This window comes from Stegastes partitus, unplaced genomic scaffold (genome assembly GCF_000690725.1).
Source record: "Stegastes partitus isolate 25-593 unplaced genomic scaffold, Stegastes_partitus-1.0.2 Scaffold106, whole genome shotgun sequence".
In the NCBI taxonomy this organism is placed as follows: Eukaryota; Metazoa; Chordata; class Actinopteri; family Pomacentridae; genus Stegastes; species Stegastes partitus.
In genome coordinates, this window is record NW_007577837.1 from 133,792 (window position 1) to 156,364 (window position 22,573).

At 42.0% G+C, this 22,573-nt stretch overlaps 4 protein-coding genes across 8 annotated transcripts in view; 1 reads left to right on the forward strand and 3 right to left on the reverse strand.

Annotated features, from left to right (window-relative positions):
- The window catches only part of col23a1b (collagen type XXIII alpha 1 chain b), a 135,867-nt gene extending 132,373 nt beyond the window's left edge, over positions 1-3,494 (reverse strand). For all 4 annotated transcript variants that reach the window (XM_008277706.1, XM_008277707.1, XM_008277705.1 and 1 more), the window contains exons 1-2: positions 2,851-3,494; positions 2,175-2,244 (exon numbers count right to left, since the gene is read on the reverse strand). In XM_008277706.1, coding sequence (XP_008275928.1) covers positions 2,175-2,244; positions 2,851-3,144 — 364 coding nt within the window. In that variant the 5' untranslated portion in view covers positions 3,145-3,494. The remainder of the gene's footprint in view (positions 1-2,174; positions 2,245-2,850) is intronic.
- Positions 3,495-4,290: 796 nt separating this feature from the next.
- clk4b (CDC-like kinase 4b) lies at positions 4,291-12,425 on the reverse strand. Of its 2 annotated transcripts, XM_008277708.1 has the most exons (13): positions 12,291-12,425; positions 10,918-11,078; positions 8,740-8,986; positions 8,006-8,108; positions 7,635-7,701; positions 7,385-7,501; positions 7,100-7,266; positions 6,901-6,995; positions 6,657-6,786; positions 6,490-6,572; positions 6,320-6,399; positions 6,091-6,181; positions 4,291-5,068 (listed from the first exon to the last, which is right to left on the reverse strand). In XM_008277708.1, the coding sequence occupies exons 2-13, from the start codon at positions 11,076-11,078 to the stop codon at positions 4,865-4,867; spliced, it is 1,545 nt and encodes a 514-aa protein (XP_008275930.1). In that variant the 5' UTR covers positions 12,291-12,425; the 3' UTR covers positions 4,291-4,864. The 2 variants fall into 2 exon arrangements, with proteins under 2 accessions (XP_008275930.1, XP_008275931.1); XM_008277709.1 differs by lacking the exons at positions 10,918-11,078; positions 12,291-12,425 and having other exon boundaries at positions 8,740-9,100.
- Positions 12,426-12,971: 546 nt separating this feature from the next.
- Positions 12,972-13,834, forward strand: tmem126a (transmembrane protein 126A). The gene has a single exon (XM_008277710.1). The coding sequence runs from the start codon at positions 13,094-13,096 to the stop codon at positions 13,706-13,708; it is 615 nt and encodes a 204-aa protein (XP_008275932.1). The 5' UTR covers positions 12,972-13,093; the 3' UTR covers positions 13,709-13,834.
- Positions 13,835-16,432: 2,598 nt separating this feature from the next.
- LOC103354369 (ras-GEF domain-containing family member 1C) overlaps positions 16,433-22,573 on the reverse strand; it is a 21,165-nt gene continuing 15,024 nt past the window's right edge. The window contains exons 5-14 of the mRNA XM_008277711.1: positions 21,804-22,025; positions 20,508-20,582; positions 19,656-19,754; positions 18,994-19,096; positions 18,818-18,897; positions 18,626-18,721; positions 18,419-18,514; positions 18,179-18,302; positions 17,053-17,125; positions 16,433-16,971 (exon numbers count right to left, since the gene is read on the reverse strand). Of these exons, the coding sequence (XP_008275933.1) occupies positions 16,947-16,971; positions 17,053-17,125; positions 18,179-18,302; positions 18,419-18,514; positions 18,626-18,721; positions 18,818-18,897; positions 18,994-19,096; positions 19,656-19,754; positions 20,508-20,582; positions 21,804-22,025 (993 nt within the window). The 3' untranslated portion in view covers positions 16,433-16,946. The remainder of the gene's footprint in view (positions 16,972-17,052; positions 17,126-18,178; positions 18,303-18,418; positions 18,515-18,625; positions 18,722-18,817; positions 18,898-18,993; positions 19,097-19,655; positions 19,755-20,507; positions 20,583-21,803; positions 22,026-22,573) is intronic.

A 22,573-nucleotide genomic window follows, 5' to 3' on the forward strand; every position in this document is an offset into this window, starting at 1 on the left:
TTTCTCGGGTCGCACACTATTTATAGACAGTGTTCCTGCTACTCCAGCGGTGACTGAACCATGGGGCCTTGCTTTCAAAAATACTTAGATTTTCACAAGAGGAACGTTCCGTCACTAGTGTCAACGACAAGTTCAACATCCTCAGTGGTTCCTGCTGCTTTAGTGGTGCTGCCCCCTGTTGGGCCCTTGTCCTCGTGCATGCAGAAAGGTGAGCACCCTGATGCGGAGGGCATAGTTTTAATGACAGAAATGCCACTCATGCTGTGTCTCACACACATACAGGCAGAAATACCTTGGCCTGTGATCCTGGTGGTAAGAGATTCAAGTTACAGGTGGTGAGAGTCGGTGCTAAAGGGAGAGGAGGGTCTCTTCTTACAGTGTCGTGTTGAGAGAGGTGCCTCCGTCGGCCCCTCAAAGGCTCCGGGACAGACGCACCAGCGGCCACATGGGACCACGATACCGACTGTAAACTCTCTCGCAAGGACGCAGATGAGATGCACACATGTGGGCATATCAGAGTTTAGATATACGCACATCAAAACACATTTAGTCACATATAGAGCACTTTACGTAAACACAGGCCCAACAGTGATGGCACAAAAAGAAAAAAAAAAAACATTTATTGGCCGAAAAGTCCCTCTTTAGAAATAAACACATTTTATGGAGGAATGTTAACAAGTCTGTATTGAGCAATCTAATTGCTGAGACATGTCCGCAGGCATTTAGTTGCATCAAAGCCACAATAAACAAAATAGCCTTTTGTTTCACCAAAATCAAAACACCACATCTAGAGAACAGAAACTGAAAAAAAAAAAAGAGAAAACTTTAAATAGACTCGTGAATATTTGCATAGCAGTGCCAAAACCGCTTGATTACGCAGCAGTTCAGTGAAATTGACAAGAAAATTGGACGTAACATCTGATACAATAATATCATCTAATGGAGTAATTACATTAAAATTCACTATCGGGGCAGTGCAGGATAATCCTACCCAAGCAACTTCTTTTTTTTATAATAGACCTCTAATTTCTCCTGAGTCATACTTATGAGAAATGCATTGAGTGTCGAAAGCAGCCAAAGAAACCACAGCATGAATTAGCCATATCACTGGCTCAATCACGGGCAAAGAACGAGAAACAACTTTGCTGACCCATCAGACAACACCAGACAGCTACCTTGGCAAAGTGGACTGCAGACTGGAAACAGAATGTGTTGAAAGTGGGCCAGAAATTCCACTTGTGAATGCTTTCACCTGTTCCTGTTTTTGCAGGGCGATTCACACCCAGAGACAAAAACATAAGAAAAGAAGAAGAGCCAGGCGAGGAAAGATGCCAAATCTACAGCTAAGCATCTTGAGAAAGCTGCATAAACTACTTCATATAGAAATATTTAGGACAAGAAATTGTGTACAAGCAGAGACAAGATTCCACTTGAGCTTGAACATCTTGATTGCCAGTTTCAATAAAACACACACATCCTGTTGCTGCAAGCCAAAAGATTTATGTCAGTAAAGCACCACTTCCCCTTCCATAGGTGCTGTATAAGATGTAAATTCTTAAACACACAGCTGACCAGCAGGTGACTCCGACTGATGTGCATGCTTCCCCCTCTCAGCATGTTACATCGCACCCAGTAGCGACTTAACGTGAAATAAAAGAAATCTCATTTTTCTTTAGTTCACAGGCATAATGGGGGACTGTGTGCGTGTAACATGATGAGGATCACACACTGTTCTCCACCCCAGGAACTATCACAAGCCCTGTAATGAACACCACAAGCCAAACGTGGCCAATCTTGGCACACGGCTGCTCCATCTATTAAAGTGAGCATCCCCCCCCACTGACGCAGAAGTGCAGGGCTCAGGCTGGACGTCCCAAACCCCATCGGTCTGCCGTCACAGTATGGGCCCTATGCAGGCTTACAAGACGTAATCCTCCACACAGAATAGGAGCACACACACACACACACACACACACACAGACACAAACATACATTTAAAGTTCAGGGGGAGGGGGATGCCAAAAGCACCAGCGGCAGACAGACAATCAGGTTTCACAAGCAAGCTTAGACATTAACCTTTACCTGAAATAGGGTTCTGGCTTTTAGTGTTTTGTTTGTTTGGCTTATGTGGTTTGGAAGGTGGCACTAACGCTACAAAGAGCAGAGACGCGTACCTGGAGGACAGGAGCACTCTTGGCCAACATCTCTAGCTGTCCGCAGTTTGGGCATCAGAACCACCACTTTCTGCAAAACACACAAAGAGGAAATTCCAATGTCAGATAAAATGTCTGTTCTAGACATGAATATCGTCTCAATGCAAACCAGTGGAAGTTATAAAGCTCCAATTAGTTTGCTTTCAAAACGGGGACAAATTGAAATCATTAAGCAAAAAGAATCATTAAATGTAATGTTATTTAAATGATCTCAGTGACTACCAATAACATTTATGAGAGCATAGCCTCTCTCTCCCATTACATACAGCTCTACAATGAGAAGACTTTCCTTAATTTCTTCTCCATGTGATAAAATTATAGGTTGGTGTCTATCATCAGTGGTTATGTCACCCCATAAAGAGCTGGAACCACAAACTAATTGGCCAGCTGCATGCATGTTTGATCCCTAAGGTCGTGCATTAAGAGGAACTGATTTTAGGGGGAATAATTAGGGTACAACTGCCAAAAAAAAAAGTGCCCACTCTGTGCATTTCCAAACCTCACTGCACATGTTCCCTGTTATTACGCACAGTTTACGCACAGGCGAGTGGCGACTCTGTCAGAGATTCACAAGCACAGAAAAGGGATTTATGACAATCAATTAGTGTCAGTTAGATCCAAAATAGTTGACACGTACCTCGTCCACGAGTTTCCCTATTGGGGCGCTCAGCTCTGAAATTAGGGTCCCATCCTCGTTTAGAAAAGTCCTTTGCGGGGGTTGGAAGATGGACGATTTGTCCATCTCCATCTGCAGTCGGTTCTCCAGCTGGTACGTCTTAACGCTCATCAGAAGACACACGGTGATGGAGCTCAGGGACATCAGCAGGCACAGCGCGATGGGAAAACCTGGCAGCCACCGCTGGACCGCAGACTTGGGGGCACACTGACACACCGGCTTACTTTCTCCGATAGAGTCGCTCGCTGTATCCATGTTGCGATCCAGCGCGTTAAACTCCACTTAAGTGAACAGAAAACTACCAAAACAACTTATTGTGCAGATGTTGTTCTGCAGCAAATCTACAATCTGGCTCCGTGGACTGACTAAAGCAGCACCTAACACATTCACGACAACAGCACAGTGGGCTCTGGGTTCAAAGCGCTGCCTTAAATTAGTCTTGGAATCAGAGGCAGCAGCAGTGCGCACCGGGTTTACGCCAGGCACAGATGGGAGTAATCTGGATGCCAACTAGAGAAGAGGCGCCTTCTGACTTGCAGGTCGCTGTTTCCTGTTGGGGAGTGTCCCACATGGATGCGCAAGTGCAACTACCAATGGATCCAGTTGTTTGACTTCCTAAAGGTTGCACGTTCGACTAGTTGAAAAGCGCCCGCCCTGCTGACCACGTGGGAAGCTGCGGATTGACAGCTGTGAATGACGCTGATCTGGGGTTGGCCAATTTGTGATCAGTCAGGGACCACATGTCATTCCACTTATATTGTTTGTCACCATAGTTTCTCCAAATCCACAGTCGACTAAAATGTATAGAAAAACGCGTGCATAGGCTCCGTGATGCTTCCTTGTCAATGCGATTAATTGTGAAAGCTGCAGAATATTTTGTTCTTTTAAGTTAGGACACTTTAGATTGGAGGTCTGTCGTGGTGTAATCTGAACAAAGAACGCACCTTCTGTACTATCAAGGATGCTCTGGACGGAAATTCTCCACGTAAGTGAGACATAATTCAAAACAGGGATCCAAACAATCTCTTATCAAAACTGTCAAGACAATGCCACTCTATCCTCGTGTTCCCAGTTTGTTGAATCCTGAATGAACAGTAATTTTAAACACTCCTTCTTTCCTCTACTTCCACTGTAGACATTTACAATTAACATTAAAAACCCAGCACAGGAGAATCCTGAAAAGACACCCAGATTTCAGGTTTCCCCACTATTGTTAGGCTGAAAAGCTAAAAACTAGAGTGAGGTGATTAGTCTTGACAAGCCTTCAGTGTCGATCAGAACCTGCAGGAGGTTGACTCTTGCAGTAACAGAGGCTCTTTACTGCCATCATGTGGACCAACGCAGCTAAAGCACAAATAAACACTTATTTCCCCCCGACACACACAAAGAGCACAAAACAAGTTCTGGTGTCAAGTTTATTGAAAATGTATGATACTGCAAAAGTTACATTACCAGTCAGTGAAAAAACAAGATATCTGAACAAACTATTTACAAGGATTTTCTGCCCCCAAAGCTTTTTTTTTTTTTTTTTTTACATTTGCAATGCTGAATAATTTACTGGCGTGACTGATGCAAGAATTTCTCAATCTGTTCCATTACCCATCACCTAGTTCACAATGCACAGAGAGAACACTGAAAAAAAAAAAACTGGACTAAAATAAAATAAAATAAATTTTGAACAGTATATGCTTCGAAGCTACAATTTAAATTACAACATCAAATAAATAGACATCACTCAAGGGATGTAATCACATGAAAATATGCAATAGGTTTTATTGCAACATGATGACTGAGACTTAGCACTGGCTTGGGGAGAACACAGCAAAGCAGGGCAGTGGACTGATACAGTCAGTTAAGGTTCACCTCTCCTGGAGAGTCAGGAAGTAGCAGCTGGCACTGAGAACTGTGATGAATGTCATGGTGACAGCCAGGCCTTGACCGAGGGTGCAGGTCAGAGGTTTACAGGTTCAGGAGTTCAGTCTTTTTTGCTACTGCTGCTGCCGCTTCTGCTCGTGCTGGTGCTGCTTTTACTGCTGCCGCTTCTCTTATAGTAGCAGGAGAAAAAGGGATGTCGGAGAGCCTGTTCCAGACTGAGGCGCTTAGCTGGGTCGTACTCCATCATCCTCTCGATCAGGTTAAAGAGCTGCTGGTGGGCGTCACCCTTAGACACCATGTAATGCTGAAGAGGGGGGAAAAAAAGGACAGTCTCATTAAAAGACGTTATTTAACTAGGGTTCTACTTTAATTGCAGTTTCAGAAATACACTTATGACCTACTACAATAAACACAGAAGAGCCTTGCAGTATAGCATTTTTGCAAAGTTTGATTTGTTTACAAATGAGACTTTCAAGTGTTCACTGAACCAATTTTGAGGTAGCAGTTTATAAAGTTAATCAAACACACCAAGAAAAATACATTTGTGTGCCACCTCTCCAGAAACACTGGCTACTGGAGCAAACAGCTTCACTTAGATACATTCCGTTAACTCCAACACTCCCTGATTAACGGGCATGTTGTGCATTTCTCTTTGATCCAGTTAGCCTACACCTGAACCGCTTTGTGACCATCAGCTGAGCTCAGCGTCTGCATGCAACAAATTAAGAAATCTGTTACTATAAGTTGTGAGCTATATATACTGTTGTAACTTGGAACAAAACTTAAGCTTCTGGAAACTGAGGGCCTTTTGAGGAACTCAGGTCTCCTGTCTGAAGTGAAGTTGCAGGCAGAAAAGTCCCATTTTCACCACATGAACTTTTGTCAGGGTACAGGAACCTTTACAGGAACTCAGGGCATTTTCCCTACAGCGACCAGGTTCCAAAGTAGGTTCTGGGGAAATCATTGTAAACAACAATGACAAGCAAAAGGAGCAGTCCCTATTTTCTTAAATCGACAGACTGACTTGCCTAAAGTTCACAGGTCTTTAGAGTGGTGAGAATGCAGACAACTACTGGTGTGACGGAACCTTTCTGTTGCTTGAAAAAAGATCCTGTGACATCAAGTTCTAGGCACTCTGGGTGGAACTGTGGCTGAACCCCCAACAAAGTCCCTGCTCTTGGGGAGTACTTCTTGAAACTTAAGAAGTTACAGGGTGGGGCTTGCAGTGCCAGCATTTCAGTCATCACTGACAGACAACAAATCCGGCAGGATCTTTTGACAGAAATCCACAATTTAAAGGTCTACCTTAAAACTTTGTTCTCTTACCTTGAGAGGTTTGCAGTGTTTCCTGACGTATCTTCCAGCAGAGCTGTGCACATCCCAGTCCAGTTTGCAACGGTGAACATATCGTCGTTTTCTATACAACACAAAATTGTCAAGATGAATTCCATCAGTTACAAATATGTATTTAATTACCAATACAAATATGTAAACTTTAAAATAATAAATATGTTTCACAAGGAACAAATAAATTGGCTGATCAATGGATCATTACCTGGTTTTCTCCAGGAGGTTTGTAGGTATGGGGCCAAGGACTCTCTCCATCATAGCAAGATGCTCTTTACTGTCGTGTGTCTGAATGAGAAAACCAAAAAGGCCAGATGAATCAGTGCCGTAGCAATTGACAAGAGTATTTAAATTGTCATGCTCTCTACTGCCACCTACCTGGAAGAGTGTAGATCCAAGGTAGTACTCAATGAGGATACAGCCTACACTCCAGACATCACAGGAATGGTCCCAGCCTAAATCTGAAAGACACAATGTTAAATAACAAGTTACCCCTCAAGGATATGTCTAAAGCTTTAGTGCAATTCTTTAAAACAGCCACTTACCTAAAATGACTTCAGGAGCTCGGTAGTGACGCGTGGACACCACAGAGGTATGGTGCTCGTGATCATACGTGGCGTTACCAAAGTCAACGATTTTCACATCTGGGTTTTTCAAAGTTCGTTCATCTCGTTTCTGTGAACAAACACAGTCAAGAAACTCTCAGCCGTTGGAACAAACAAGAATTTTTGTACTTTTGCCAGCACTTTGGCCTGTGTGACATTCTCAATAAATATTTAGAACACTTACCATTTCACGGTTGTACTCCATATCATAGTCTGAATCTATGAAAAGGATATTCTCAGGCTTCAGATCCGTGTGAGTCAGCTTGTTTTTATGCAGAACTGAAAGACAAGACGAGCGCATTTGTAACTGAGCTGAGTTTCTTTTTTTCCCCCCTAAACATACAGGAACATTTTCACACAAACTACGTATGACTATTACTCACATTGCACAGCTCGAATGATCTGGTACGCCATGTGTCTGATGTGTTCAATGGGGAAAGGCTGAAAGTTGTTTTCCTTGAGGAAATCATATGTGCTGAGGCCAAGCAGCTCAAAAGCAATACAAACATGACCGTGGTAGTCAAACCAGTCCAGCATGCGCACACAAGCACTGAAAGGAGATGAAAAGAAAAAAAGACACAAAGTTAAACAGCCTGTATGCCAAAATAAACCATTTTGTATTTTCTCACTGCTCTGTAGAAAAACTCACATGATATGCAGTTACTTACTATTTTCTATCACAGTCGAGGGACTTCAACTGTTCAAGCACCTCTACCTCAGACATGGCTGCCTCACGGTAGCGGTCTATGTTTTTAATGATCTTCAGAGCCACGCGAGCCCCATCACTGAAACACATGAAATTTGAGATTGCATTTTAATACATTGACAAAATTTGAAGGAGAAGCCAGCAATTAAAAAAAAAAAAAAAAAGATTGTCAACATTAAACTAGTTAAGAGTATTTTTGTCTTGGTCCTTACTTTGAGTGATCAATGCATTCGACGACCTTCCCAAAGGCACCCTCTCCTAGAGTACACACAATCTCATCTACAGAAAATAGAGAGTTGAAGTTAGGCACACAGCACTGACAAAATGAAACAGTCCTTTTGCTGAGTTCACTGCCTGATGTTACAATGCTCAGTTAAGCTGCACTACAATAAAAGACTTCTGAACACTGACATACAACTCAATGCTAAGTATGTTAAACTGACGAGCAATATCTAACCAAAAAATTTAAATCTACTGGCCCAAATACTTCAGTCTCTATATTAATGTTTGGAAATAAAAACCAGACAAGAGAGTGAGAGACAAATGTGAACAACAGTAGAAAAAAAAGGTATATATTCTATACATCTCGCTCTCAGCATGTCTCCACTGTGATAGATGAGGTGACCCTCGTCATCATCCTCAACACTCCTGGATCTTTTCCTGCTCCTGCGGTGATGGCTCCTCCTCTGCACCGGACCCGCCGCAATCCGCCATCACATCAATAACCCATCAGTCAGCCAGCACCCGGCCACCACAATGCGACATCGTCATTCATTCAACCAGGCCAAGGGGGGGAGGTGTAGGGGTGGATAGATTCAGCCCGTTCAGTAACACCAGCAGGCGAATGGACGGGAGGACGGAGCAGCAAATTCAAATTCAGCCCCGTCAGAGAAATTGGCCGGCAGCCACCACATAGTGTGTGTTACAGAAGAAAAACATGGCAACAAGATTTTCAGATGAGAGACTTTCTCAAAATAGTACAGAAAAAAACTGAACTTGATTGATTTTAACTCTTGCTATACAGGTTAATGCTTTAGTATCACTTCCCACAACTGCCCACTAAAATCTCAACAAAAATACTGGGTCCACTTTTGTCTTGCAAAACTATAAACACTCAAAATCCCTTACTTCCTGAGCCCCCAAGTCCCTACTTGTCATTACTGGAAATCATGCTTTACAGTGAGGAGTAGAACACACAGAGATACAGAAAGACAAAGAGATGGGTGTTAAGCATTGGCTAAACACCAGTGATAATGACCCATTCGATTTGGTGGTATAGACAGAGGAGGGGGAGAGAGGAGAAGGAAGTTCCCGTACCGAGGACGACCCGTGGTGAGAGGGGCTGCGTCTGCGCCTTCTGTCTCTTTGCTTGCGGCTACGGCTGCTTCGCCTGCTGCGTCCACTACGCCCAGATGACTTGCTGTAGTGGTGCCAGTCACGGTCTCTGTCCTTGCAGGTGCTTTCATGACTGACATCGTCACAGGCCATGTCCAAACTGTGATCCTGAGTGTGTTCTTCACGAGCGTCCAGCCTTTGGTTCAGACTGCGGGTCTCCAGGTAGTGCCTGCAGTCAAACAAAAGATGAGACACACAAGTCAACAACAAGAAGCAAAGGACGGTCACGTAAGGAACAGCACAGTTCCTTGTCTGTGATCAAGCTTGAAAGTGAAGAGTGGATGGGATGGTGCTAATGGACCGCCTATTGCCTGACACTTTATCCCTGAGCCTTTTATATAAGATTTGTAATTAGCAACATACTGATTTAGGGCCACCAAACACCCAGCATCCTGCTCATTAAGAGCCTGAAGTTCAGAAAGCAATGTCATAACAGATTACGGCACAAATAGTACTTTTATGAGTCTGTAAAAGTCAACATCTAATGGCCCATATTTGGGTAACTTTAATATTTATACAACCATCTCCTTGGCAACCCAAAGCATTCCCTCCTTAAAAAGCATTCAACTTGACAGAGAGCCACATTGGCAGAGTAAGTGTGAGGCATTGGAAGTTGCTAAAAACTTTTCAGCACTTTTGGATGGTGTGTAATACAATCTGCGACTCCACACCTGCAGATCTTGGCACACTAGCAGTTAACACCTACGTAGTACCATTTCTGCCAAAATGAAATGCAAAGATTAAAAAAAAAAATTCTTTTAAGCATGCATTCCTTACATAAAAATGCATTCCCTATATATGGCTTTCTCTATAAAGTCCCATTATTTTTTTCATTAAAGTTGAAGAATGTTTCCAGTCACTTCCAGCAAACTTCCACCCAGTAGGTCATGTTAGCAGTTAAGCATCTAAAAAAGACCAAGAAACCCTTAGGGCCTTAGCACCCTGGTGGTGTCAGTTGTCTTCCAGGAAGAAATCTGCCTCTCTACAGAATTAAAATTAGAGTAGATCTGGAAACGTCTAATGTAACCCCATTGGCCATAAAGCATGCCCACAAAAAGGTGGATTGACAAAACACTGTACAAAACTTTGCTAGATGATCTGAATCTGCAATTTGGCAATTCTATAAAGTAAAAACAAAGTACAGACAGTAAGATAAATATCTGTGAGGCAGTTAATATGGAGTCAATGAGTTAACAAAATTGACGCCTTAACAATCCAACATTAAATTCTGAAATCTAGCAACAGTATTTTGAACGATCGGTCAAAACAAGCAGGCATTTACTAGTTATCTGCCCAGCGAATCTGTATTGGTCCTTCTTTAACAAAGCAGAAGTGGATGGACCTAGTAATAATTGACAGGATGTGGACTCTAAGCTGTTGCGCCTCAGTTTAAAACTGGAGTTGGTCAGACAGCTGAAATACCAAGTGCAAGCCAGATTTTGAAAGCAATCAACAGAAAGAAAAAAAAAAAAGAACACCCCCTCCCTTCAGTTCTCCCTCTAAAGCCACGCCTCCCAAACACATAAACACACACACCAAGTACAGCTCAAGGACTAATCCACGAGCGAGAGTTCCGGTGGTAAGAGCAGCACGGCGCTTTAACATTACCTGGTCTGTAAAAACAAAACCGCTACCTCATCATATTTGCAATATGTTTGGTTCAAAGCCAATATACTCTAACATTAAACAACATCCATTTATTAACACCTGCTCACAACTAAGCTACAATACAGACAGGTAACAAAAATATCACATAAATGTGAAAACTGACAGATTTGCTATGTTTAACTGTTCTTGATCAGTACATCACCATGTAATGATATATTTCGACAACATCATCAGGAAATGTTTTATAAGTTTTCCATTAATTGTCCCTTGTATGTTATGATGCAATGCTAGGTTTGCAAACAGTTTTTTTCACAAACAAACACTATTGAATATGAGTTGAGTTAAATTTTGAGAATACCCAGGACATCAGGTGAAACTGTCACCTTCACGTAATGCAGTTGTTCATATATTGTTCAACTCAGTTAAATTTGTACTCAAAAAACACAAAACCCTGTAAATAGTCGTAAGATCTGAATAAGTACTGATATATACCCCTCGTATGCCTTGTGTTGATGGTGAGTTCTTCTGGACTTATTTTCTCTTTCGCTGCTGTGCGAATCTCGTCTCCTTCGCTTGTGACACTCCATTCTCTCTTCCCAGCTGTACTCATCAAGCCAGACACCTGGGGAGCGCATACGCTTTGAGTGTCGCATCTAAAACAGATGGGAAAAAAAAAAAAATTAAATGACAAACTGAATTTCAAGGACTCATAAAAAGGCATTTATTCCTGTTGTTTTTCAATGTTACACGATTCCTGTGTGTTGCCACATATCAAATGATTTTCAAAGGTTGCCCCTCCCCCACTGCAACAGACTAAATATCATGGATTACATGTGGTTGCAGTCAGCTTAAATAGAGCTGCATGGAAAGATAAATAACATCCGCTGAAGTGGAGCAACAAATGTCAATCTAGTCAGCATTACCTTTGATACAAGTTGAATTTTAGAGACTTTTACGCGGACTTACAGGATTATTTTGGAAATGTATACATTCTGAACTACTGCTATGAAAAAAACACGCAGGTTGAAAATGCGACCTTCGGCCCTAAGAATGCACTCGGAGTTCGCAATGTTTGCACGACGGATAAACTAATCATTACTGAAATATAGTAATCAGCTAAAACGGTCAGCTAAAAACAACATCTTCTTTTATCGCTTTTAAACCAATTTAAAACTTTTCCTATGATTAGCTTATGACGTTAGTCGACGAACAGTGCAGTGTAATACCTGCTACACCTTACGTTAATAACAGGAAACAAGTCAAGGCCAACTTGAACGTTTGGCTCACGTTGGCCTTGACTCGACGGCCTCGTCGTTCAACAACAACTCCGTGACAGTGAAGGCCTTTAACGGCATAACACCTTCTACATCAGCTCCCGCGTTTCATCACTTCCATTTGTATAACGCTTAAAAAACTTCCCAATACAAATCGATATCTTTATTTGGTATTTTGTTATAATCGGTCAACTGTTTCGAGGCGAACTGATAATCCAAATAGCTAATGCTAGCTGTTGTTAGCTTGTTGTCGACAACTCGAGCTGCGACGAAATAGATTAGTCACCTACACAACATAAACGCCACTGTGGCTAACTTTAGGCACTATATAACGTGTGCCATCCAGCTTTAAGTGGTGACTGCCTGCACTGTAGAAAGATGTGCATCAGCTTGCCTGCTTTAGTGATATTACTTAAGGAACTAAACGCTCATAGCTAACCACGGCTAGCTCTCCACGTTAGCATCTGCCATGTTGGCGAGACGTCGAATGTCGGAAAAGCTAACTTGATAACAGCCGACAGAGCTGCTACACACCAACTGTAGTTAACGGATGTATTTCTTTATTAGTTACGACAAAAGAAATGGCTTTACCTTTCTTTAACAATTCTGAGGTCCGAATGTGAAGACCTAACCGTCGTAGGACAATTTTGAACAAAGAAACTGGAAAAACGCTTCCGACTTGTCGTCTTCAAAAATGGCGACCTTCCCGAGAATTCGATGAAACGTTCTTAAACAAATTCCATGACGTAACCCACAATGACGACGCCCACTGCTATGACCTTTGGGGAATTGTTGTCCTGAGCTTAGCCTGTCAGGCACAACCAGGCAGCATTTCCCCTTTAAGACTGGATACGCCAAATACTAACAAAACAGACTGATTTTGTTTTTCTTTTTTGCGTTTCTACAGTGATCAGTTCTTCTGTGGTTGGTTTACAGGTGATGAATTAAATTATCTTTTGGTTATGTCCTTTTTGTATTTGCGTTTTATATTGGTGTACACGAGGTATGTCTAAGTGGACGTGTAGTTTTCTTTTAGTCCACTTGATGAACACTTACTGCCTATTGACTTGCAACAAAAAAAACCTTTAAAAAAGTCTCTACTTGTCAGCGTTTACTGTAATGCACCAAATCACCACATCATATGTCCTCGTATATGAGAACCTCCTTGGCAATACAACTGATTGTGATCCTGAAAAGGCTCCAGAGCCGCTTCCTCTGCCTGACAGTTAAGACTCAGGGCAAAAATAAACCCACACTACCCGCGTTGGCTTGTGGGTAATAAGACATGTCTGCTCCCTGTAGGTGAGAATCAGCTCACCTAAATGTGATAACTGAGTAAACTCAAGGATTTTTGGATTTTATGGGGTGGATTGGTTTAAACAGCCACCGTGAAGATGTCGGAAAACACCCAGAAGGAGAGCGCGCCTGGACACGGGCTCACCAGGGATGTGATTGCGGAAATGTTGATGAAGAATTTCCAGAAACTGCCTGACATCGATCAGAAACTTTTTAGCTACGGATCGCTGTACCTGGGGGGAAACGCCGGACTAGCGGGACTGATCTCCAACAGTCTTTACCGCAGAGCTCTGAACGTGACGCAGGCGCGGGTCTCCACCATCCTGCCGATGGCGGCGCTGCCCTTCCTGACCACATGCGCCCTGTACAACGCCACCGTGTCTAACCCGCTGATGTCCGGGGACCTCCTCTGCCCCACCTGCTGCATAATGCGAGGCGCGCTGGTCGGACTGGTGGGCGGCTGCCTGTACCCCATCGTGCTGGCCTTGCCTCTGAACATCGGCCTCGCCTCCAGGTACTCCACCACCCCGATGCCGGAGAAGGGCACCATGCTGCGCTTCAGCATGGAGGTGTCCAGACCGGTCCTGAGGAAGATGAGGGCGGTGATGCTGCTGCAGGCCGTCTTCGGCAGCTACCTGGGCACAAAGCACTTCGACATTTACGCCAAACTTGCTGAGATCACATTTGGACGTGGCGAGGAATTACGTGATTAAAATGCACTGAACTGATTTTGTTTGTTTGTTTGTTTCTGCATTGATATAAAGATGATTCACAGTTTTACATGACATCTATCCTGAGATTGTTTCCCCATAAATAAAATTAAATGTTGCTTACCTTTTTGAAATTGTTTGCTGGTATATATAAAACCAACTGGCACGGTGAAATATATAAATACACATACATAAGGTACATACAACACTTTTACTGTGTTTTTCTTAGATTTTGCCCCTTTTTTAAAATGCTCTTATTAGTTTTCTTTATTCGTCTTAATTTTTAATTTTCTCTCCTCATTTTTTAAAACTTTTTTTTTGACACAGTGCTTGATGCTTTGGCAATATTATCAGCCTGATATTAATGCCAGTAAAGCATGTAGAATTGGATTAAAATGGAGAAATCCAGTTTCATGCATTATGTGGATAAAACTGTTGTCCAGATTGATGTTCTTTAAAAGGAGAGGTGAAACAATTCATTAGTTGCTCTGAGAAAAAAAAGGCAACAATTCTGACAATTAACTGTCATTTAAAAAGCTGCAGATTTGTTGCAGGTCTCTGCTTTACTAAATTTGAAATTCAGTAGCAAGATATATAAACAATTTGATCAGAAATTGTGATGTTTCTGCTACCTTAGTCATCATTATTTATCTCACATTCAAAGTACAGCCCAAGTGCTTTCTAACAGAGAATTTATCCAACACATTTAAATAGTAAGACCCCACAGTGTGATTTATGATGTGAATTTACATGAGTGAACTACTTAGAAAGCTTAAAAAGCTTGGATAAAATGCTAATTTATCCCACTAAATAAAATTGTAAAGTTAAGACCCTACAGTATTAGTAATTGTGGAGGTTTACCTGACTAATTCAAACATTAAAGTTAAGATCCTAGAAAACTATACTTAGAAAATCCGATGAATCTAAAGGTTCACTATGAGCAGCATGTTGCACACACAGTGAAGCAGAGCAGACCTCCTGCAGGCTCCTGTAGGGTGGTAACATAATACAGACAAAAAGGATTATAGTATTAAACGGCAATGAAATAAAAAGTTAGCTACAGCCCTGTTTGACAGCGTGCAGCATGGCTCTCTTGACTGTAATGAACAGATTTCTGATTAACTTGTGTAGTGAAAGCTAATGTAAAATGCTCCCATGTAAATGAGATAAAGACCGACTGAGATAAACCTTCAAACAGGCAGGAAAGTTAACATAATCAAACCGAGCACTCTCATGAGCAAAAATCAATCACAGACGGTCAGTTTAGCATGGTTTACTTTTATTAAAGGCTTTTTAGGAACCAGTCACAAATTTTGCAGTGATGTAAAAGCCAAAAGGTGTGTCTGCTTGGCCTCAACACCCCCAAAAAACAGAACGCATTTCACTCCTTTAACCGCACACAGAAATGTATGTGTAAGCGAAAAAATTTAAAAGATGGACTCGGCCATCCGGTAACACAGTTAAAAAGAGCAGAGAACCGGTGTCATGTAGGCGATTGTCATTGAGACCACATGTTCAGCACAGGCAACGCTTTGTTAAAACACGTCTTCACCTCGAACGGCAGATTTGACATCACATCTCTCCACGATCTTACTTTCTCTGGGAAATGGGTTAGGGTGAAAGCAAGTTTACCGATGACAAACGAGGAGGAGGAGGAGGGGGGGAGAGGGATTAAATCAGTCTGTTATAGAGAGGGAAAAGGTGCTTCTTAAGAGAAAACACTGACATCAATTAATAAAAGCAAACTGAATAAGACTGCTTCTTAAAAAGTTTATAATTACACAAACAGTTCCTGCTCCCTTCTTCTTCAGAACCCCCAACCCAAAAATGGCTCTAGAGTTACAACAAAACTGCCAAAAAAAAGGGGAAAAAAAAGCTCAGTGACAATCCCACAGAACGACTAAACAACACATTTCATTTCAAGTCAAAGGAACCTGAATTGTCATGACAACCAGTGAATCATATGGCACAAGTTTCCCTCTTTATGTTGTAGCGAGACAGAAGTCCCCGATTCGCCCTCGTCCCTCCACAAAAATCACTACAAAGTTTGTGTCGCAGTCTTTACAAGGTGGATACGCTAATGCCCCTTTTGAAAAACAAAAACACCTGTCGTAGCATGCTGCCGGACTTCATATTCAGTAAAGGAAAGTTACAATAAAAACTATACATCTGTCAGCACAGAAAATCTCCATAAATATATCAGACAACTGAACGTCAGTCAGAGAGAACTTCCTGAAGAGCAGAAAGATGAGGGGTAAATATCACCTGTACACAATCTACACCTGGCCTGGCTCCCTTTTTGTCGAGCTATTACTGTAGTTTTTCTTGTATTAATGGCACAATACATTTAAAAGGAGTAAACACGTTTTTTTGTTTTTTTTTAACAGTTCATATTCCCCACCCGACACTTCCCCCTCCCCCCAAAATGAAACACAATAAATAAAAACGAGCCACAAACAGGTTTCTCCAGTCATTCCCGTGCAACACAAGACGGCGACAATATGATCAGACGTGAATGTATGAACACCTGGATCACACACACACACACACTCGCAGTATAAGATGAACTGGTAAAATGCACAAGTTGTCTTTTGTGTTCCCAGATATACACACAGTTGCCATTCCTTCAATAACCTATAAAATATGATAGCTGATATGGGCTAGCCAGCGCCCTTCACATCATCTCATGTTTAGTTACAGTACATGACAAGAAAAAGGGAGGAAAAAAATAAAAGTTAAATTAAATACCTAGCCAAGGCTTCGGACTAAAGGGGAAGTGAAAGAGGGAGAAAAGGGGGAGAGGAGCAAATACAAAAACAACAACCAACATCAGTAGGAATTTCATCTTATAAAGTGGGTTTCCCTGTAACTGTACTCCCTATAGTAGTAAACATCTTCACAGAGTAAACACACATCGAGGGGAGGGGGATGGAGAAGCTGCGTCCCTCTCCGACACACTGTAACCTCATATCCTGCAAAGGGATTTTTGCTCCAGTTTCTTTAGCTTAACATTTTCACTTCACTTTTCTAATGTGTTCATTTTTTCATATTTTTTTGTTAACACTCTTCTTGATGAATCCTGTTCATCCTGTTTCTTTTTTTGTTTGTTTGTTTGTTTGTTTTATCACCATTTCTTCATAGAAAAACACCTAAGTACCAGCTAGGTTCCTTCACAGTTCAGTTTAGTGCAAAGAGAACACGCGTCCCCTCGTTGGTGGGAGGGATAGCTGCCGTCAGCGCCTCATGTCTTTCCCAGGACGTTAGACCTGATGGGAGAGAACAGGTTGATGAAGGAAGCTGTGCTAAATTTGGACTCGACAGCGTTTTCTCATTTGACGTGTCCTCACCTGAGTGCTTTCCATCTGTCTTTCTCTACCTGGTTCTCTGGACTCTCACTCTCGTAGGATGCAAGATAGAGTCCTGGGGAAAGATGAGAAAAGGAATAAATGAGTTGAAGTCAGTACAATAAATCATCAACTGTAAGGAAACCTGTGCAGGAGCACAGTGGTGCTTTGAACTAAATGCTAAAGGTAGCAGGTTACTATTAGCAATAAATACAAAGTATGAGAATGTGTTTAGTTTTGCAGGTATTTGGTGAACAAAGTAATGGAAAAAATCTTGATCTATTGATGGTGCTAAATGGAAAGTTAGGAAATCAATTAAGTTATTACAATTCAGCCAACATGAATGTAAGATAAGACTGACCTTACATGAGTACGTCCCCCTTTATGCTACTTCATTTTAACATGTGCTACATTTCAAAGGCAAATACTTTTTACCTCACTCCATTTACCAAACAGATGTAGTTAGCAGTCCCAATTTTATACTAAACTTTTACCAACTTCTCCGATAGACAAAAGTCAGAACTGCTGGTTAAGTTAAGTTAAGTTAAGTTAAGTTAAGTTAAGTTAAGTTAAGTTAAGTTAAGTCTTCATTCATCCTAGAGTGGGAAACTGTTTCAGCAGTAAAGAGGACAGTGCAAACATGTGAGATACATGAGTAGAAAAATTAAAGTGAAAACAAAAATATACACAAGTACAGGTTATTCAATACATGGACATTCAGATTGTACAGATTCCTCTGGATGTGGAAAACAACAATATCAAACACATCAGTGGTATTGCACAGATTCCTCCATAAGCAGAAATACTGATAAAGAAGTACTACTATTGCACAGATTTGATCTATAGTGCACATATTTGTTCATAAGTAGAAAAATACTGACATTGCACAGAGTTTAAAAAAATATCTGTACAAAATTTCAATATTTGTCGTGAAAAAAAGAACAGTCAGGGAACTGCGAGGATCATCATCAACATTCTTCATCTCTAAACTAGGATATGTGTCCAAATTTTCATGCACATACAATCAGGAATTGCTGAGATATTTTAGTGTGGACCAAAGTTGAGGACTGGATGCCATTGCCATCCATACAGCCTGACGAATAATGAAATTTATGTGGCAGGTTCTCACCATCCTCGCTGAAGATGGGAGCAGTGTGGAGGTAGTGTAGGATGGCCCGGTCCTCCTCGAATGGACACTCCACCTGTTTCCACGTCATGAACTCCCCAACCTGCCGTGCCAACTCCACAAATTTCTTGAAAAGCAAACAAAAAAAAAAAAAAAACACAAAATATTTGACTAATTGTTTTAAGGCATATGTTAAGATTCAGAATAAACGAGGCAGACTTTGGAGAAAAGGGGAAGTCTCACCTCAAAGTTGACGTGGCCGTTGGGCAGCCGATTGGCACATCCTTCGTTCAGGAAATAAATGTCTTTTATCAGCAGACTGAAGAAGGGAATCACAATCTGAGGAGAGAAAACAGGATGAAGTAAACACAAATGTAAAGATTAAAAAATCCCCGAACCAGTGCCGGCGTGCTTTCAGAGTGACAGCAGCGATGCGGTGCAGAGCCTCACCCTTTCTCTGTTGCTGTTGGCAGTCTGAGAGCGATGGGCGGCCCCCCGCAGGGCAGTCCTGTAGTTGTAAAAGTTCCCCGTAGGATCCATCTGATGCTGTCAAAAGCAAACAGCAACAAGCAAAATGCCATCAGTTTCATGTTACCACCTGTCTTGGATTTCTCAATCAGTGGAGAGTTGAACTGTATTCACCTCAAGAATGAAAAACTTGGCAGTCTTGGCTTTGCCCCAGGTCTTTTTCAGACGTGACACGGGACTCATGTTCATGCCAGCTACGAGAGAACACAGATTTTAACTATCAATACCAAGGCAAACATGGGAATTATTAACTGCAAATATGCTCAGATGTTGTAACATAAACAACTCACAAATGATAGCCATGAGGGAGTTGAAGTTTCCGATGTTGAAACACTCCCTGGCCACGTCGATGAAGAACTCGATAACCTGGGCCCTCTGCTTCTTCTTCGCTGGCTGCAAAACATCACAAGAAATGAGTTGTCTTCATGATTTAGTTCATTTTTCACAGTGAATCTTATTTCTCTCTCACTCCACAGATGCATTTACAAACCAGGGTGCAGTAACACAAAGTATCCACTGTGGGGCAGCGACGCTCCTCAGCCATTTAACTGCCTTTAGCTGCTGCACTTACATTTGTTTATGAGAATGAGATGTTACTACAATATTAATAGATACCTTTCCCAGGAATTCACTTTTAGGAAATCAGAGAATACTGGAGAACTGGAGCTATGATAAATAATGATATAACATATTCATCCAAATAAACTGTGCAGTGTTTCAGTGTTTTATGTTTCACAAGCAGAATTCAGGGATATAATGTCTCCTTGGGATCAAACTCATGTGTACTTCATACTGAAAATGCTTTTAATCAGTGAGTGTCTTATTTCGCAGACGATGTGTTTCTGATGTTTCGAACACTTTTCATACTCTTCATTTTTGGCATAACCAGTATATTTTGTGTGACCCTTTAAATTGCCTCTAAAGTCCGGCGTCAGAAGCATTTTCCACTCACCATGCAGATCTCTGTAGCTACCAGGTAACACAGTCTGTTGAACCATCTGACATAAGCCTCCAGGTTGGTGGTTTTCTTCTTTTGGTCACTGAAGCATGGCTGCCGATGAAACACACACACACACACACACACACACACAAGTTAGGATAGGAAGTGTTACCATTGGGAATTCTGCTGATACTAATTAGCTTCCTATCTACAGGGTGACCCCCCTATGTGAGTGGAAATGACAAAGACGGCGAGCTGGGAGCGGAAACGACAGGTTCAACGGAGAGCATGAGAAAATAGCAGGACAAGGGCAGACGGAGAGAGGACGAGTTGAAGAGACGGGACGCCGAAAATGAGAAGAAACCGTAGTGAATGAGTGACAGCGGAGGAAGAGAGAAGAGTGAAAGCATTCAACAGTTATACAGAAGGGGCAGATGGAGGACTTGTGTGCCCGCTGCACAGCATGTGATAACACAATGCTGTGCTGTTTGACGCATTTTGGCTCGCTGACCTTTGTTTGACCCTTTAAGAAGCAAATCCTGATCAGACATTAAACTCCAAAAACACAATATACAAGGATTTTCTCTTTTTTTGTTGTTGTTTTTACTGTGACAGCTCGTCTCAAAATCTGCTTCCCTCCAGATTTCTAAGAAAATAAAGGACCTCTGGACAGACTGCGGGTTTTGCAAAACAACAAAGAATTAACTTTGCAATTCTTATGTGTGCACTACTTACGAAAATAAATAACAATGTGCTCCTGTGTTGATCTGATTTGATCTTACAGCGGATCAATAATCTGATCTTAACGCTCACACGGAACAAAATGATGGTGATTTAAAGACGTAATTAAAAAGAAAGGTTTACCTGTGTTCCATCTAGTGGGTCTTTCTGAACAAAGGCCTGGACAAATTCCTCCGGTCCGATATGACTCAAATGTTCCTGGAAAACACACACAGTCATGTTTTCAGCGCTTCAGGACGTTACACTGACTTGCATTCATTTCCTATACGCTCACCCTAACTGTAAATACTACTTTCCGTAACCTGCAATCACCCCTCCTGTCGAAATGCATTCGTGTCCCCACAACATGCACAAGTACACACACACAGCCACATACACCAGTGGGGATAGCCCCATTAATAATTCTTTCATTTCAGTAATGGAAGGCAATCAATAAGGGGAAGTAATGACTCATTGATGTGACTCATTGGTATCATATTTCCTCACAGTGACACTTGAGACAATATTCACTTCTATTAAAAGACAGCGGCGCGGTCACATACGTGTGCAAATCAAAATGACTCATTGGACCCGTCGCAACTCGTGACACAATCCAAAACGCACAAACACGCATAGTAGCAGAAGGCACAATAGCATCCTTTTCTTAATCAACGTGTTGTCAAAAACAGATTTAAAAGAAAGGCAGGAATGTGTGTATTGCACGCGCTTGTCTATCTCTGCCTTTCCCCTCTCCTTTTGTGTGTGTGTGTCGGAGTGTGAAGCTGTCAGGTCACATATATCCACAGCGGTTTTATCCCCTTTGTTTCAGGCCTCAGGCGCATCTCTGACTTGTGGGGTGATGTCACCGCTCAGACAAGGGTACAAGCCCACTCAGACACACTCGCGCATAAACACAACCACCCCCAGATCCACGTGCCCACATCAAGGCACACATGAATGGACCGAAGGCACGGTGCGAAAGACACTGCAGAGATGCTTTGTTCAGGCGCGTTTTCGTTGCATTATTCCCTTTGTTCTTCCTTTTGTGGCACTGGGTGAAAAGCAGTTAGTGCCAGAATAGCTGACAAGTGATAATCAAGGTTATAGTACAAAAAGATTCGCAATGTTACAAGATCACGATGCTGAATTATTCTGCACATTTTAGTTTGCTATTGTGCCTCCCACCATCTTCCCTTTGTTCTTTTAAAGTCATTTTCTATCACCCCCTCTTCTTCTGTGTTCTCCATCTCCTCGTTTCATGTCTTTCGTTCCATGTTTATGTCCTTGACGTGGACGGAATCTCCACCCATGCTTCACCTTCTTTCTCTCCACATCCTTTTTTTCCCCCCTCTCCTCCTCATCCATCCCTGTTATCATCTCTTACCCTGACCTCTGTCTAACCCACACTTCTCACCCTCCCTCCCCCATCCTCCTCCTCACCAGCTCCACGTGGGTGAGCTGCTGTGCCAGTGTGTAGGGGTCGTTGCAGATGGAGAGCATGTCTTTCTGGATGGGCGGAGGCTTGGTCTTGAAGGCCACCAGCTTGTCAGAGATAGAGGAGGCGTTGAGGGAGACCTTGACAATGCTCTCTTCCCCCTGGCTCATCAGGGCCAGCCTCTGGCTAAGTTTCTGCAGCACCTGGTTCAGGGTTTTCCAGTACGCCTGGAGAGGAGAGGAGAGGAGAGGAGAGTAGAGGAGAGATCAATAACAACTTTGATGAATTATTTATTAATGGTTTTGGACAGTGATAGGCATCACTCAAAAGAACTTCTGTGTTGCTGGGTTGTGAGCACTCTAGTTGCTGCTGAAACAGAGAATAGAACTTTTCAATGTGTCCTTTTGTTCAACTTCTTTATTTTAGAAGTAACAAGTAACTTAATTTACAATACCTTACATGAGTGTTCCTACTTTATGCTACTTCATACTAGAATTCTCTACTCCTCGACGGAAAGTGCTTCCTTTTTTCCTCATGTATCAGACAGATGTAGTTGGCAGTCCCGATTTTATACTAAACGTTGATCAACTTCTGTTATAGACTAAAGTGCCAACAGGTACATAAAGTAATTAAAAATTTGCAGGTGAGACAAGACAAGACAAGACAAGACAAGACAAGACAAGATAAGATAAGATAAGATAAGATAAGATAAGATAAGATAAGATAAGATAAGATAAGATAAGATAAGATAAGATAAGATAAGATAAGATAAGAT